General features: G+C 44.3%; 1 protein-coding gene across 3 annotated transcripts in view; it reads left to right on the plus strand.

Moving 5' to 3' along the window:
* LOC132381817 (HHIP-like protein 1) overlaps positions 1-18,197 on the plus strand; it is a 105,833-nt gene that overhangs the window by 71,660 nt on the left and 15,976 nt on the right. For 2 of the 3 annotated variants that reach the window (XM_059951429.1, XM_059951428.1), the window contains 2 exons: positions 2,207-2,288; positions 16,277-16,359. In XM_059951429.1, coding sequence (XP_059807412.1) covers positions 2,207-2,288; positions 16,277-16,359 — 165 coding nt within the window. The remainder of the gene's footprint in view (positions 1-2,206; positions 2,289-16,276; positions 16,360-18,197) is intronic. The other variant, XM_059951430.1, reaches the window with a different exon arrangement.

The raw sequence follows: 18,197 nt of genomic DNA on the forward strand, positions 1-18,197 counted from the left end.
CAATCTGACACCAACCTGATTTTCCCGATCTTGCATATTGAAATCCCCATTACAATTGTGTCATTACTCTTATCAATAGGTATGTTTAATGTTAGAGAAGTATATACAATATACATCCTGAAATTATTTTTCTTCGCAAACATCCATGAAAACAGAGGAGTGCCCCAAAGAATGAATGACAGTTAAACATTAGATTCCCAAAGCCCCCCCAAGCTCCCCACTCCCATGCACAAGCAGCAGCAAGGCAATGCCTGCCTCCCACCACCAGCAAAAAAAGCGTCAGTACCCCCCCTTTACCGAACACTCAAGCGTGCAGCAAAGCATCAATAAAGACAGACTTGCAGTACCCCAAAGACTACTCGTTGACCTGGTAATTCGACATACCACAGGCTCTCTCTCTCCCCCCTCTCCCTGCTCTCTCTGTCTCCCCCACCTCTCCCCTCTCCCCCCCAATAAGGGTAAAAGAGCTGTCCCTGTTGCACAGTGAGAGAGGAGACAGGACAAACAACTCGTTGATTTATAATGTTAAAAGTCTGATGCATCACTTTTTCCGAGTTCTGTACCCAGAGAGCTCAGGTCTCTGGACACACAGCCCACAGCAGCTAACCCGCTGCTCCGTGTTCCGTGTTCTCCCGCGACGCCTCCGTCAGGAATCAGCCCGTCTCCAGAACTACAAATATCTGGCACCCTGAAGGTGCACTATTCTTTGGTTTATCAAAAAGCAGCCGGTTGTGAGGCCCTGAGAGCGGGTCCCATTCCCACAAAGAACCGAAGTCAGAGTATAACTCCAGGTCAAAAAAACCCTGAAAAGGGCAAAAAGAGACATCAAAGTTAGAAATAGAGTTGTTTCCAAAGGAGTCGCCGTAAAGCACCATCATCACTTCACTCTGCCCCTTGATTCCTTTTCCAACTCTCTTTGCAGTCTCAACCTCGCATCTTGGCTACTGTTTGGAGGCCTATGTATGATTTCCATAAATTGTTTTTTACCCTTGCAGTTTCTTAGCACCACCCACAAAGATTCTCTCACCCTTTGTCTTTCATCTCTTACCAACAGAGCCACATCACCACCTATGCCTTTCTGTCTGTGTTTTCAATACCAAGTTTATCCTTTGATGTTAAGCTTCCAATTATGGCCTTCTTTCAGCCACGACTCAGTGATGCCCACAACATCATATCAACTAATCTCTAATTGCGCCACTAGTTTGTCCACCTTATTCCGAATGCTGTGTGCATTTAAATACATCACCTTCAGTTCTGCATTGTTCGCCCTTTTGGATTTTGCCTCTGTAGTACAATTTAACTCTTTGTTCAGTCTACATTTGTACCCGATCATTGGCTTGTCCTTCCTTACATTCATGTTACATCTATCATCTACTTGTAAATCTGCTGGCTCATTCTCAGCTCTATCATACTGGTTCCCATTGCCCTGCCATATGAGTTTAAACCACGTCCTTCTGGGTTGCCTCCAACCCAATGCCATGAACAATTATTTCTTCACCTTCTATTTTAATTTCTCTCCCCTAATTCTCTCCTTTTCCAACCCCTGTTCTGGTTCTCCTCTCACCATTATCTAACTTAACTAACCATCGCCTCCCTCTGGTTCCCCTCCTCCTTCCCATTCTTCATGGCCCACTGTCTTCTGCTGTTAGATTCCTTTTTCAGCCCTTTACCTCTTCTACCTTTCCCCTCCCAGCTTCTTTCTTAATCCCTCCCACACTCACCCCCTCACCTGGTCTCATCTGTCACCTGACACTTATACTCTTCCTCCTTTCCCCCACCTTCTTATTCTACTTCTGTATCATTCCTTTCCTGAGGTAAAGCACCTCAGCCCAAAACATTGACTGTTGATTCCCCTCCATAGATGCTGCTTGACATGCTGGGTTCCTCCAACATTTTGTAGTGTGTTTCTCAGGATTCCCAGTTCCACCATTTCTAGAATTTCTTGTGTTTAACATTTAAGAGGAATTGGGAAAGGTACCTGAATGAGCAGGCACAGAGGGATATGCAATTAAGGTGGAATTAAGTCGGACCTTGGTGTCGATGCAGAGTCCCCACCCAAAATGTCAACAACTCCTTCCCCTTTCCCACACCCTCACAGATGCTGGGCTCCTCCAACAGCTTGTAGGTCTTGTTTCTGCACTGTACCACTCTGACTGCAACGCCCTCTCTGTCGACAGAGGTGATATGAGTGTTTCTGCTCCCACAGGTGAACTTTACTTCATGTCTACTGGAAACCCCAGTGCTTATGCACCTGCAGGGACACTGTACAAACTAGTTGACCCTTCCCGGTAAGTAGCTACTTTCTTTTAAAGTTCTGACTTGTGATACTGCTTATCTTTAAAGGATGGCTTTATGTACATTGAAGCATGTGACATTTGTGTTGTTTGCATCAACAGCCAACATGGTCTGAGGCCGTGTTTGAGCAGCCCGCAAATGTCACTATGCTCGCGGTGCTAATGTAGCATGTCCAGAAGGTACTATGTCTTTGGGATGTGGGAGAAAACTGGAGCAACCAGAGGAAATCCACGTGGTTACAGGGAGAAAGTACAAATTTCTTCAAGACATTGACTAGTGAAACCCAATCACTACGACTGTGAGGTGTTACACCAGCCATTGTGCTATCGTGCTGCCGCTTCCTGCATATCTTACCAGTTTACTCTCCTTTATTCTTGGTTTCAGATGGCACTGCTGAAGTTCAGTGACTAATGAAACAAAGCAACTAATAGTTCTTTGCTAAACTATCATCGCAAACAGTTGCCTGTGGCTTCCCTGTTGTAGTTGAACTGAATGGCCTGTATGTGATCTGGCATTTTTGCGGTGTGGGCAGAGGTCACGGAGAGACAGGACAGTTGCAGCATGTCCAGGCCGGAGTTGCTGGAGAGGACTTGGAGGTAATTCAATACGGCAGAGCCGAGACAAGACAAAGTCGAGGGAAGATTCAAGTTGTAGATAGGAAGTACAGAGAGGTAAACAGCCATAGTTTGCAAGAGGCAGGTAAATGGGTGACTGTCAGGAGAAGGAAGGGAAATGGGCAGCTGGTACAGACTACCCTCGTGGTTGTTCCCCTCAATAATAAGTATACCATTTTGGATACCATTAGGGGTGAAGATCTACCGGGGGGAGCCACAGCGACTGGATCTCTGGCACTGTAGCTTAGAAGAGAAGAGAAGTAAAGAGGACTGCAATAGTGATAGGAGATTCCATAGTTAGAGGAGTGGAGCTGAGAACTGTGGACACGATCAGGTATTTTGCCTCCAGATGTGGTATTTTGCCTCCCAGATGCCAGGGTCGGGTCTGCGGCTTTCTAAAGGGGACGGGGGAACAGCCAAAAGTCTTGGTACATATTGGTACAGACATAGGTAGGAAAGGTGAGGAAGTCCTGAAGAGAGATTTCATGGAGCTAGGTAGAAAGTTGAAAAGCAGGACGTCCAGGGTGCCCATGCCATGTACCAGCGAGGGTAAGAAAGGAGCATCTGGCAAATAGATGCACGGCAGAGAAATTAGTGCAGGGGCCAGGGGTTCCGATTTGAATTGAATTGACTTTATTTCTTACATCCTCCACATACGTGAGTAACAATCTTTATGTCTAAATGTGCAATGTGCAGTTTATGGTCATTTGTAATAAATAGTATGTACAACAGGACAGTCAATATAGCATAGAAATACAATAGTGTCAGCGTGAATTAATCAGTCTGATGGCCTGGTGGAAGAAGCTGTCCCGGAGCCTGTCGGTCCTGGCTTTAATGCTATGGTATCATTTCCCAGATGGTAGCAGCTGGAACAGTTTGTGGTTGGGGTGACTCAGGTCCCCAATGATCCTTCGGGCCCTTCTTTCGCACCTGTCTCTGTAAATGTCCTGAATAGTGGGAAGTTCACATGTGCCTGGCTGTCCACCTCACCCTCTGCAGAGTCCTGCCTTTGAGGGAATTACAGTTCCCATTCTTGGCAGTGATGCAGCCAGTCAGGATGCCATCGTTTGTGATCCTGTAGGAAGTGCTTAGGACCTGGGGAGTCATGCTGAACTTCTTCAACCATCTGAGGTGAAAGAGGTGCTGTTGAGCTTTTTGCACCATACAGCTGGTATAGATCCATTAATGTCTATGGGGTTAGCTTGTCTCCATCCCTCCTATAGTCCACAACCAGCTCCTTTGTTTTTGCAGTGTTATGGGAGAGATTGTTCTCATGACAACACTGAGTCAGAGTGATGACTTCCTCTCTGTAGGCTGCCTCGTTATTTGAGATAAGGCCAAGCAATGTAGTGTCATCAGCAAATTTAATTAGCAGATTGGAGCTGTGGGTGGCGACACAGTCATAGAACATAGAATAGTACAGCATGTTACAGGCCCTTCGGCCCACAATGTTGTGCAGACTCTCAAACCCTGCCTCCCATATAACCCCCCCACCTTAAATTCCTCCATATACCTGTCTAGTAGTCTCTTAAACTTCACTAATGTATCTGCCTCCACCACTGACTCAGGCACTGCATTCCACTCAACAACCACCCTCTGAGTGAAAAACCTTCCTCTAATATCCCCCTCGAACTTCCCTCCCCTTGCCTTAAAGCCACGTACTGAGCAGTGGTGCGCTGGCTGTCCACTCTGTCTGTTCCTCTTAATATCTTGTACACCTCTATCATGTCTCCTCTCATCCTCCTCCTCTCCAAAGAGTAAAGCCCTAGCTCCCTTAATCTCTGATCATAATCCATACTCTCTAAACCAGGCAGCATCCTGGTAAATCTCCTCTGTACCCTTTCCAGTGCTTCCACATCCTTCCTATAGTGAGGCGACCAGAACTGGGCACAGTACTCCAAGTGTGGCCTAACCAGAGTTTTATAGAGCTGCATCATTATATCGCGACTCTTAAACTCTATCCCTCGACTTATGAAAGCTAACACTCCATAAGCTTTCTTAACTACCCTCCCTACCTGTGAGGCAACTTTCAGGGATCTGTGGACATGTACCCCCAGATCCCTCTGCTCTACCACACTACCAAGTATCCTACCATTTACTTTGTACTCTGCCTTGGAGTTTGTCCTTCTAAAGTGTACCGCCTCACACTTCTCCGGGTTGAACTCCATCTGCCACTTCTCAGCCCACTTCTTCATCCTATCAATGTCTCTCTGCAATCTTCGACAATCCTCTACACTATCTACAACACCACCAACCTTTGTGTCGTCTGCAAACTTGCCAACCCCCCCTTCTACCCCCACATCCAGGTCATTAATAAAAATCACGAAAAGTAGAGGTCCCAGAACAGATCCTTGTGGGACACCACTAGTCACAATCCTCCAATCTGAATGTACTCCCTCCACCACAACCCTCTGCCTTCTGCAGGCAAGCCAATTCTGAATCCACCTGGCCAAACTTCCCTAGATCCCATGCCTTCTGACTTTCTGAATAAGCCTACAGTGTGGAACCTTGTCAAATGCTTTACTAAAATCCATGTAGATCATATCCACTGCACTACCCTCATCTATATCCCTGGTCACCTCCTCAAAGAACTCTTATCAGGCTTGTTAGACACAATCTGCCCTTTACAAAGCCATGCTGGCTGTCCCTGATCAGACCATGATTCTCTAAATACCCATAGATCCTATCTCTAAGAATCTTTTCCAACAGCTTTCCCACCACAGACGTAAGGCTCACTGGTCTATAATTACCCGGACTATCCCTACTACCTTTTTTGAACAAGGGGACAATATTCACCTTCCTCCAATCCTCCGATACCATTCCCATGGACAACGAGGACATAAACATTCTAGCCAGAGGCTCAGCAATCTCTTCCCTCGCCTTGTGGAGCAGCCTGGGGAATATTCCGTCAGGCCCCGGGGACTTATCCGTCCTAATGTATTTTAACAACTCCAACACCTCCTCTCCTTTAATATCAACATGCTCCAGAGCATCAACCTCACTCATATTGTCCTCACCGACATCCTGTTCCCTCTCAGTGGTGAATACCGAAGAGAAGTATTCATTGAGGACTTCACTCACTTCCACAGCCTCCAGGCACATCTTCCCACTTTTATCTCTAATCTGTCCTACCTTCACTCCTGTCATCCTTATGTTCTTCACATAATTGAAGAAGGCCTTGGGGTTTTTATTTACCCTACTCACCAAGGCCTTCTCATGCCCCCTTCTTGCTCTTCTCAGCCCCTTCTTAAGCTCCTTTCATGGGTATACAGGGAGTAAAGAAGGGGGCTTAGTACATAGCCCTGAGGGGCTCCTGTCTTGAGAGTCGGGGACAGAGGTGAGGGAGTCCACTCTTACCACCAGCTGGCGATATGACAGGAAATCCAGGATCCAGCTGCACAAGGCAGGATCAAGGTCAAGGTCTTCGAGCTTCCTGTTCATCCTGGATAGAATTATTGTGTTGAATGCTGAACTGTAGTCCAAGAACAGCATTCTCACATAAGCATCATTCCAATGATTTCTGGATCATTGTGACCTCTTCTGGGGAAAGGAACAAAAGAGATGAGCTACACCTGAACCCGAGGGGGACCAATGTCCTTGTGGCCTGAAGCTTTTCGGGGGGTGTTTAAATTAATTTGGCAGGTGGATGGCAACTGGAGTAACAGAGCTGAAGGGGGTCCTGTTGATTTACAAACAGAGGCAGTGTGTGTAGTGTGTAGCAAGGAGAGGCTGATGATAGGGCAAAATTGCAGTCAATGGGATGAGTTATAATGTAAAAGGGGGACACCGTTGAGAAGTGAGATGATTACAGGACTGAAGGTGTTGTATTTCAATGCCTGCGGTATACAGAATAAGGTAGATGAAATTGTAGTACAGTTGGCATGTACGATGTTGTGGGCAGCACTGAATTGTGGCTGAAAGACTGTAGCTGTAACACCCATAGATAGACATTGTATAGGTAGGTGGGGGTGGTGTGTCTGTTGGTAGGAAAAAAAATGAAATCAAATCCTCAGAAAAAGATAACATGGGTCACTCCACTCTTCTAGAAGGGAGAGAGGCAGAAGAAAGAAAATTTTTGGCCAGTCTGACCTCAGTGGTTTGGAAGGTTTTGAAGTCGATTGATAAGGATGTATTTTCAGGTACTTGAAGGTGCATGATAAAACAGGCCAAAACAGCATGAAAATGGAAAGCCTTGCATGGCAAATCTGTTGGAATTCTTTGAAGAAATAACAAGCAGGATAGACTAAGGAGAATCGGTCGATGGTGTGTACTTAGATTTTCAGAAGGCCTTTGACAAGGTGCCAAACATGAGCTTGCTTAACAAATTAAGAGACCATGGTATTATAGGAAAGGTTACTAGCATGGATAGAGGATTAGCTGTTTGGCAGAAGGCAAAGAGTGTGAATAAAGGGAGCCTTTTCTGGTTGGCTGCCGGTGACTAGTGGTGTTCACAGGGGTCTGTGTTAGGACCATTTCTTTTGTTGGAATTGATGGCTTTGTGGCCAAGTTTCCATACGATATGAAGATAGGTGAAGGTGGTGTTGAGGGAGGCACAGAGGCTACATTAGGACTTGGACAGATTAGGAGAATGGGTGAAGAAGTGGCACATGAAATACAATGTCGGGAAATGAATGTTCATACATTTTGTTAGAAGAAATAAAAGCATAAACTATTTTATAAATGGAGGGAATATACAAAAATCTGAGTTGCAAAGAGACTTAGGAGTCTTTGTACAGGATTCCATAAAAGTTCATTTGCAGGTTGAATTAGTGGTAAGGAAGGCAAAAGCAATATTAGCATTCATTTCGAGAAGACCAGAATATTAAAGCAAGGCTTTATAAGGCACTGGTGAGGCTTCACTTGAGTATTGTGAGCAGTTTCGGGCTCCTTATCAAAGATGGGATGCACTAGCATTGGAGAGGGTTCAGGAAAATGATTCTGGGTTTGAAAAACTTACCATATGAGGAATGTTTGGCTTTGGAATTCAGAAAAATATGGGTGGATCTCATTGATACCTATTGAATGTGGAAAGGCCTCATTTGAGTGGGTGTGAAGAGGATGTTTCCTATGGTAAGGAAGGCCTGGACCAGAGGACACAGCCTCAGAGTAAAGGGGATGGTTTAGAATGGAGATTAGAAGGAAAATGGAGATGAGGAGGAATTTCTTTCGCCAGAGAGTGGTGAATCTGTAGAATTTGTTGCCATGGCAGCTATCATGGCCAAATCATTGGTTTTATTTAAAGCAGAAGTTGATCGATTCTTGATTAATTAATCCTGGAATGAAGGGATATTGAGAGAAGGCAGGAGATTGGGACTGAGGGAAATGGGTAAGACATGATGAAATGGTGGAGCAGATGGCCTAATTCTGCTCCTCTGTGCAATGGCTTTATTATGCAGACCTCCTTTAACTGGTTATGATTTACTGTTGTGGAGCAACTAGCACTGATGGGCAAGTGGTTGCCCCAGCTCCAGCCTGGAACAACATCAGTGTGAACCACTCGAAGTCTTGCTCTGCCCCATGCTACCCTCTGCTGGCGGTCTAAGGAGCTGCAATTGTAATAGTCCCCAAACATGAATTTTAAAACAATTGGCTGGCTGAACGTAAGAGTAAGAGTGGCCATGGCCACTCAGCCTCAAAAGCCTGTCCCCCCGGCATGTGGCGTAACACTATTACAGTGCCAATGACCAGGATTAAATTCTCTCTGCTGTCTGTACGTTCTCCCTCTGACTATGGGTTTCCTCTGGGTGCTCCGGTTTCCTCCCACATTCCAAAAGCATTTGGATTAATAGGTTAATTTGTCATGAGTGTAATTGGGCAATGCAACTCGTTAGGCTGGAAGGACCTATCACCCTGCTGGATATCTAGATAAAATAAATATGGAGGAGTTTTTGGAGATGGGGTGTATCCCAGCACTAACAGAACTAACAGTCATAATCAACAGGTTCTTGCTGCAGATTTTAATTAATTTCCAAATCTACCACTTTTGACCTTCTGCCTTCAGCAACCAAGGATGTGACCTGTGGAATTACCTCTGTAAAACCATCTGCCTCCATTCTGCATTAACACTCTCCTTACACCCTGCCTCTTTAACAAATATTTGTCAGCCTTGCCCTCACATAGCACTCAGTTAAACATTAAATATTCTGGGTGACGCAGCTAGTAACATAGAAACATAGAAAACCTGCAGCACTGTCATACTGTCAAGATTATGTCTTGACAGTATGACAAATACAATAAATGTTCGACTAAGATTAGCACAATATAACTTTTTACATCAAATATATATTACACCACAAAAAATAAATAGATTAAACTCAAATTTATCTGATCAATGTTTTTGATGTAACCAAGAATTGGAACTTTTTTACACTCTACTTGGTCTTGTTTTAAAATTCAACCTTTTTGGACAAATTTAAGAGTTTTACTGGAACAAGTTATTGGAATACAAGTTCCACATAATCCAACATTATTTTTACTAGGCGATATTGAAGGGATAAAATCGAAATCCAAATTGAATAAATATCAGAAAGAATTCATAAAAATTGCATTGACAGTAGCCAAAAAGGCTATTGCAGTTACTTGGAAATCGGATTCATACTTAAGTATAGATCGTTGGAAAAATGAAATTTTTAGCTGCATTCCACTTGAAAATAATATTTATAATTTAAGAGATAGATATGAAATATTTCTGAAAATTTGGCGCCCTTATTTACAAAAAATAGGATTAAATATATAGGTGCTCCAAAGATAAAATTATTGGTTGTCTGGGGAAAGAAATAAATATACATATTAAAGCTATTGTGAACTCCATGGAGCATGTGGGGATCTTCCGATATCCAGGCACCCTTTTTTTCTTTCTTTTTTCTTCTCTTTCTTTTCTATAGGGATATGTTAAGGGGAGGGGGGGAAGGGTTGATAATTTTTTTTCCTTCTGCAACCTATTTGAAAATTCAATTAAAAAAAATTTTTTTTAAAAGAAAACCTGCACACACTACAGGCCCTTCGGCCCACGATGCTGTGCCGAACATGTCCCTACCTTAGAAATTACCTAGGGTTACCCATAGCCCTCTATTTTTCTGAGCTCCATGTAGCTGTCCAGGAGTCTCTTAAAAAACCCTATGGTATCCGCCTCCACCACCGTCACCAGCAGCCCATTCCATGCACTCATCACTCTCTGCATAAAAAAACTTACCCCTGACATCTCCTCTGCACCTACTTCCAAGCACCTTAAAACTGTGCCCTCTCTCAGAGGAAAAAAGCCTCTGACTATCCACATGATCAATGCCTCTGATCATCTTGTACACCTCTATCAGGTCACTTCTCACTCCAAGGAGAAAAGGCCAAATTCACTCAACCTATTTTCATAAGACATGCTCCCCAATATAGGCAACATCCTTGTAAATCTCCTCTGCACCTTTTCCATAGCTTCCACATTCTTCCTGTAGCGAGGTGACCAGAACTGAGCATAGCACTCCAAGTGGGGTCTTACCAGGGTCCTATATAGCTGCAACAATTCCTCTCGGCTCTTAAACTCAATCCCACGATTCATGACAGCCAATGCACCATATGCCTTCTTAACTACAGAGTCAACCTGCACAGCAGCTTTGAGTGTCCTATGGACTCGGACCCCAAGATCCCTCTGATCCTCCACTGCCAAGAGTCTTGCCATCAATACTATATTCTGCCATCATATTTGACCTACCAAAATGAACCATCTCACACTTATCTGGTTGAACTTTATCTGCCACTTCTCAGCTGAGTTTTGCATCCAATCGATGTCCTGCTGTAACCTCTAACAGCCCTCCACATTATCCACAACACCTCCAACCTTTGTGTCATCAGCAAACTTACTAACCCATCCCTCCACTTCCTCATCGAAGTCAGTTATAAAAATTACAAAGAGAAGGGGTCCCAGAACAGATCCCTGAGGCACACCACTGGTCACGGACCTCCATGCAGAATGTGACCCGTCTACAACCACTTTGCCTTCTGTGGGCAAGCCAATCTTGGATCCACAAAGCAAGGTCCCCTTGGATCCCATGCCTCCTTAATTTCTCAATAAGCATTACATGGGCTACCTTATCAAATGCCATGTTGAAATCCATATACACTACATCTACTGCTCTACCTTCATCAACGTGTTTAGTTACATCCACAAAAAATTCAATCAGGCTTGTAAGGCACAAACTGCCTTTGACAAAGTTATGCTGAATACTCCTAATCATATTATACCTCTCCAAATGTTCATAAATCTTGCCTCTCAGGATCTTTTCCAACAAATTACCAACCACTGATCTATAATTCACTGGTCTATAATTCCCTGGGTTAACTCTACTCCCTTTCGTGAATAAGGGAACAACATCTGCAATCCTCCAATCCTCCAGAACTTCTCCTGTCCCCATTGATGATGCAAAGATCATTGCCTGAGGCTCAGCAATCTCCTCACTCGCCTCCCACAGCAGCCTGGGGTATGTCACATCTGGTTCTGGAGACTTTTCCAACTTGATGCTTTTCAAAAGCTCCAGCACATCCTTTTTCTTAATGTCTATATGCTCAAGCTTTTCAATCTGCTATAAATTATCCCTATAATCGCCAAGATCCTTTTTCTTAGCGAATACTGAAGCAAAGTATTCAGTAAGTGCACCTCTGCTATCTCCTCTGGTTCCATACACTGTTTTTCCACTGTCACACTTGATTGGTCCGATTTTCTCACATCTTATCCTCTTGCTCTTCACATACTTGTAGAATGCCTTGGGGTTTTCCTTAGTTCTGCTTGCCAAGGCCTTCTCATGGCCCCTTCTGTCTCTCCTAATTTCATTCTTAAGATCCTTCCTGCTAGCCTTATTATCTTCTATATCTCTATCATTACCTAGTTTTTTGAACCTTTCATAAGCTTTTCTTCTTGACTAGATTTTCAACAACCTTTTACACCACGGTGTCTGTACCCTACCATTCTTTCCCTGTCTCATTGGAATGTAACTATGCAGAACGCCACACAAATATCCCCTGAACATTTGCCCCATTTCTGCCGTACATTTCCCTGAGAACATCTGTTCCTAATTTATGCTTCCAAGTTCCTGCCTGATAGATTCATATTTCCCCTTACTCCAATTAAATGCTTTCCTAACTTGTCTGATCCTATCCCTCTCCAATGCTATGATATACATGATATACATTAATGATATGGAAGAGGGGACCATCTAAGTTTGCTGATGACACTAAATTGAATGGAAAAGCAAATTGTGCAGAAGATACAGAGATGTCTCCAAAATGCTCTCCCGTTGACAGACCTGACATCTGACCAGGTTAATTTCCCAATACCAGATCAAGTACATCCTCTCCTCTTGTAGGCTTATCTACATATTGTATCAGGAAATCTTCCTGAACACGCCTAACAAACTCCACCCCATCTAAACCCCTTGCTCTAGGGAGATGACACTCAATATTTGGGAAATTAAAATCTCCCACCGTGACACCCTGTTATTACTACACCTTTCCAGAATCGGTCTCCCTATCTGCTCCTCGATGTCCCTCTTACTATTGGGTGGTCTATAAAAAAACACCCAGTAGAGTTATTGATCCCTTCCTGTTTCTAACTTCCACCCACAGAGACTCTGTAGACAATCCCTCCATAACTTCCTCCTTTTCTGCAGCAATGACACTATCTCTGATCAGCACTGCCATGCCCCCACCTCTTTTGCCTCCCTCCCTGTCCTTTCTGTAACATCTAAGGTCTCGCACTCCAAGTAACCATTCCTGCCCCTGAGCCATCCAAGTCTCTGTAATGGCCACAACATCGTAGCTCCAAGTACTGATCCATACTCTAAGTTCATCTGCTTTGTTTATGATGCTTCTTGTGTTAAAATAGACACATGTCAAACCATCGGTCTTTGCGTATCCCTTCTCTATCACCTGCCTATCTTCCCTCTCGCACTGTCTCCAAGCTTTCTCTATTTGTGAGCCAACCAGCCCTTCCTCCAGTTTGGTTTACACCCCTCAGCAATTCTGGTTTAAACTCTCCCTAATAGCTTTAGCAAACCTCCCTGCCAGCGTATTGGTCCCCTTCAGATTCAAGTGCAACCCATCCTTTTTGTACAGGTCACGCTTGTCCCAAAAGAGGTCCCAATGATCAAGAAATCTGTATCCCTGCCCCTTGCTCCAATCCCTCAGTCATGAATTTATCCTCCACCTCACACTATTCCTATACTCACTGTTGCGTGACACAGACAGTAATCCTCAGATGGCTACCTTTGCGGTCCTGCTTCTCAACTAACTTCCTGACTCCCTGTAGTCTGCTTTCAGGACCTTCTCCCTTTCCGTATCTAAGTCATTGATACCAATATGTACCACAACCTCTTCCCACTTCAGGAAATCATGGATGCGATCAGAAACATCAAGTCAAGTCAAGTAACTTTTTATTGTCATCTTGATCATAACTGCTGGTACAGTACATAGTAAAAATGAGACAACGTTTTTTTCAGGGCCATGGTGTTACATGACACAATACAAAAACTAGACTGAGCTACGTAAAAAAACAACACAGAAAAAAACTACACTAGACTACAAACCTACCCAGGACTGCATAAAGTGCACAAAACAGTGCAGGCATTACAATAAGTAATAAACAACATAATAGGGCAGTAAGGCGCCCGGACCGTGGCACCTGGGAGGCAAATTGCCATCCGAGTATCCTTCCTATGTCCACAGAGTCGCTTGTCTGACCCCCTGACTGTAGAGTCCCCTATTACTGCTGCCTTCTTCCTTTCCCTGCCCTCTGAGCCACAGGACCAAGTTCTGTGCCAGAGATGCGGCCACTGTTGTTCTCCCCCCCCCCCCCCCCCCAACAGTACTCAAACAGGAGTATTTATTGTTAAGTGGGGCAGCCACAGGGGTACTCTCTAGTATCTGACTCTTGCCCTTCCCTCTCCTCACTGTTACCTACTTATCTGTCTCCTGAGTCCCAGGTGTGACTACTTGCCTATTGCTCTGTCTATCACTTCCTCACTTTCCCCGACCAGACGAAGATCATCGAGCTGCATCTCCAGTTCCCTAACCCGGTCCCCAAGGAGCTACAGCTCGACACACCTGGCGCAGATATAGCCGTCTGGGAAGCTGGGAGTCTCCCAGTACATCTGACACCCAGTACAGAACACCGGCCTCACAGACATACTTCCTGTTTCTATTCCTCACAAATAACTTACCTCGCCTCGACCTGTTACCACCGAAACCTGAATGAGCCAAAGCCCTACCACTCTGCCTCAGTTCAGTCCGTCGATGACCACTCCACTAGGCAGTGTCTCCCTTTTATGCCTGAACCTTCCCTGCTATCTAACTTACGATTGGTGCTCAGGTTATAGTAGCTGATAGGCTACGTACAATGGACAAACGCTCTCGAAGCTCCCTTTTTAAATAACTGCCACCGACCTGCGAGAAATAGTGCTGTAACCCAAGCACTCTGGTGACCCTGTCCTCTGTCGTTATCTGTGTGGACAGTCCCCCTGTATTCTAGGGTTGGTATAAGAGGCTGCTTGCTGTTTGGCCGGGCAGGAGTGGTTCTAGAACATAGAACACCTCAGCAGAGTACATACTCTTCTGCCCGTGATGCTGCACAGACCTATTAACCTATTTTATGTTCAATCTACCCTTTCCCTCCTTTATGGCACTCAATTTTCTACCATCCATGTGCCATCTAGAGTCTCTTAAATGTCCTTATTGTATCTGCCTCCACTACCACACCTAACAGGGCATTCCACGCACCCACTGTTTTCCATGTAAAGAATTTACCCATGTACTTTCCTCCAATCACCTTAAAATTATACCTTCTTGTATTACCCATTTCTGCCTTGGGGAAAATTCTCCAGCTATCCACTCAATCTATCCTTCTTATCATCGTATACACCTTTATCAAATCACCTCTCGTCTTCCTCTCCAAAGAGAAAAGCCCTAGCTTGCTTAAACTATCCTAGACATGTTCTCTAATTCAAGGAGCATCCCGGTAAATCTCCTCTGCATCTTCTCTGGAGCTTCCATATCCTTTCTATAAAGAGGCAGCCAGAACTGAACACAATATTCCAAGTGTGTGTCTAACCAGGGCTTTATAGAGTTGCAACATTATGGCCCTTGAACTCAAATCTGCCAACACACCACACACCATACACCTTCTTAACCACCCTATCAGCTTGCGTGGCAACTTTGAAGGATCCACGGACGTGGACATCAAAAAGAATCTCTGTCCCTCCACACTGCTAAGAATCCTGCCATTAACCCTGTATTCTCCATCCAAATTTGAGCTTCCAAAGTGAACCATTCCACACTTTTCAGGGTTGAACTCCATCTACCATTTCTCAGCCCAGCTCTGCACCTTGTCAATGCCCCTGCTGAAACCTGCAACCTTCTACACTATCGTCACATGCCCCGTGACCAAGTTAAACAGCAGAAATGGAAAACACTTTGGAGTCTGGTATTACTGTAATCTAATAGTGTTTATTAGTAACTAAGCAATACAGTAATATAAATGCAAATATATTGAACAGGTTGGCAATGATATATATACAAATGTATGGAAATAGGAACAAAACTAGTCTCTTTCAAACCTAGGGGTAAATGGGTACAGTCTTACGATGATGAGGAGAGTTGAGTTCAGTTCGAGGTAGTTAGTTGAGTAACGTTGGAGAGAGAGAGGTGAGCTGTTACCGTCGATCTTCCCCTTGTCGTCTGAAATCCTGTTGTAGTCACCGACCATGACCATAGCACGTACAACCATTCTTCAGTAGTGGAATTATCACTCAGGCGAGGGTGGACACACAAACAAGTCCCCACCAGTCGCACCTTTTCACATTGTGAGCCACTGATTGAGTTCCCCTAATCGATCCTTCCAAAACCCCACCTTCTCATGGGTGCACAAAGCTCGTTCAGTGTCCGACACTGTGTGTGGCTTGGTGTGTCTGTCTGTGGCCCAGCGGACCCGGCTTTTTATCTTCACATGTTGGACACCAGCTGTGCATCAACCTGCTCTGCCCACCGCTTTCTGCAGAAACTCTACAGGCAGGCAAGTGACCTCGGAGAAAGGTACACAATCAGCAGAGGAACCATAACATCATTCTTTCGAGCAGTTTCTCTCTCTCTCTCTCTCTCTCTCTCTCTCTCTCTCTCTCTCTCTCTCTCTCTCTCTCTCTCTCTCTCCCTCTCTCTCCCTCTCTCTCCCTCTCCCTCTCCCTCTCCCTCTCCCTCTCCCTCTCCCTCCCTCCCTCCCTCCCTCCAGTTCATAGTGTCTCTTCTGGACCCCTTTTCCAAACTAGGGTGACACCTAACACGATATACAGTTCCACCAACCTTCCTGTCAACTTTGTGCTCTCTTTCTCTTCAAGCCGTGCACCGCCAGGGAAATGTCACTTCAAACCTACGCCTGTGATTGTGAAGGGGAAGCTGATTCATTTTCGTCCAAAGCAGAGTAAGTGTCTTTTTGTCTCTGGGTTTTATGTACAAACCCCATTTCCAGAAAAGTTGGGATATTTTCCAAAATGCAATAAATACAAAAATCTGTGATATGTTAATTCACGTGAACCCTTATTTAACTAACAAAAGTACAAAGAAAAGATTTTCAATGGTTTTACTGACCAGCTTAATTGTATTTTGTAAATATACACAAATTTAGAATTTGATGGCTGCAACACACTCAACAAAAGTTGGGACAGAGGCATGTTTACCATTGTGTTACATCACCTTTCCTTTTAATAACACTTTTTAATCGTTTTGGAACCGAGGATACTAATTGTTGTAGATTTGCAATTGGAAATTTTGTCCATTCTTGCTTGATATAAGACTTCAGCTGCTCAACAGTCCGTGGTCTCCGTTGTCTGATTCTCCTCTTCATGATGCGCCATACATTTTCAATAGGAGATAGACCTGGACTGGCAGCAGGCCAGTCAAGCACACGCACTCTGTGTCTACAAAGCCACACTGTGGTAGCCCGTGCAGAATGTGATCTGGCATTGTCCTGCTGAAATAAGCATGGACATCCTGGGAAGAGACATCGCCTTGATGGCAACATATGTCTCTCTAAAATCCCAATATACACTTCAGAGGCAATGGTACCTTCACATACATGCAACTCACCCATGCCGTGGGCACTGATGCACCCCCATACCATCACAGATGCTGGCTTTTGCACCTTTCGCTGATAACAATCAGGATGGTCGTTTTCATCTTTGGCACAGAGAACTCGACGCCCATTTTTTCCGAAAACTAGCTGAAATGTGGACTCATCTGACCACAGCACACAGTTCCACAGTCTTTTGGTCCATCTGAGATGAGCTCGGGCCCAGAGAACTCGCCGGTGTTTCTGCATAGAGTTGATGTATGGCTTCATCCTTGCGTAATACAGTTTCAAGTTGCATTTCTGGATGCAGCGACGGACTGTGTTAAGTGACTATAATTGTGGCTATAATTGTCACAGTAACATGACGGTTTCTTAGGCAGTGCCGCCTGAGGGCTCGAAGATTACGCGCATTCAACAGTAGTTTCTGGCTATGCCCTTTACACACCAAGATGTCTCTGAATTCTCTGAATCTTTTCACAATATTATGTACTGTAGATGTTGAAAGACCTAAATTCTCTGCAATCTTCCGTTGAGAAATGTTCCTTTTGAACTGACTAACAATTCTGTCACAAATTTTGGCATAAAGGGGTGAGCCACGACCCATCCTTGCTTGCAAAGACTGAGCCTTTGATGGACGTTACTTTTATACCCAGTCATGATACCTCACCTGCTACCAATGAGCCTGCTTAATACGGAGTCTTCCAAACCGGTGTTACTTGAATATTCTGTGCACTTTTCAATCTTATTTTAAATCGGTCCCAACTTTTGTTGAGTGTGTTGCAGCCATCAAATTCTAAATTTTTGTATATTTACAAAAAGCAATTAAGTTGGTCAGTAAAACTATTGAAAATCTTTTCTTTGTATTTTTGTCAGCTAAATAAAGGTTCACGTGAATTAACATATCACAGATTTTTGTTTTTATTGCATTTTGGAAAATATCCCAACTTTTCTGGAAATGGGGTTTGTAACACCTGAAATGACATCAGTGATTAAGCATGTGCATTACCGTTCAATAAACAGGAGTCAGGCTGCCACTTTGCTGCGTGAAGCTGCTGCACACTGCAGCTTATATCACTGTTCACGATAACATAACCAGGCTGGAACTTGTATAACACACTGGGACACAGCTTGCAAATGTCACAGTATGTCCCATTCTGCCTTGCATTTCACATTTTGTTGCTGTTTCATCC

The sequence above is a fragment of the Hypanus sabinus genome, chromosome 26 (genome assembly GCF_030144855.1).
Source record: "Hypanus sabinus isolate sHypSab1 chromosome 26, sHypSab1.hap1, whole genome shotgun sequence".
NCBI lineage: Eukaryota > Metazoa > Chordata > Chondrichthyes > Myliobatiformes > Dasyatidae > Hypanus > Hypanus sabinus.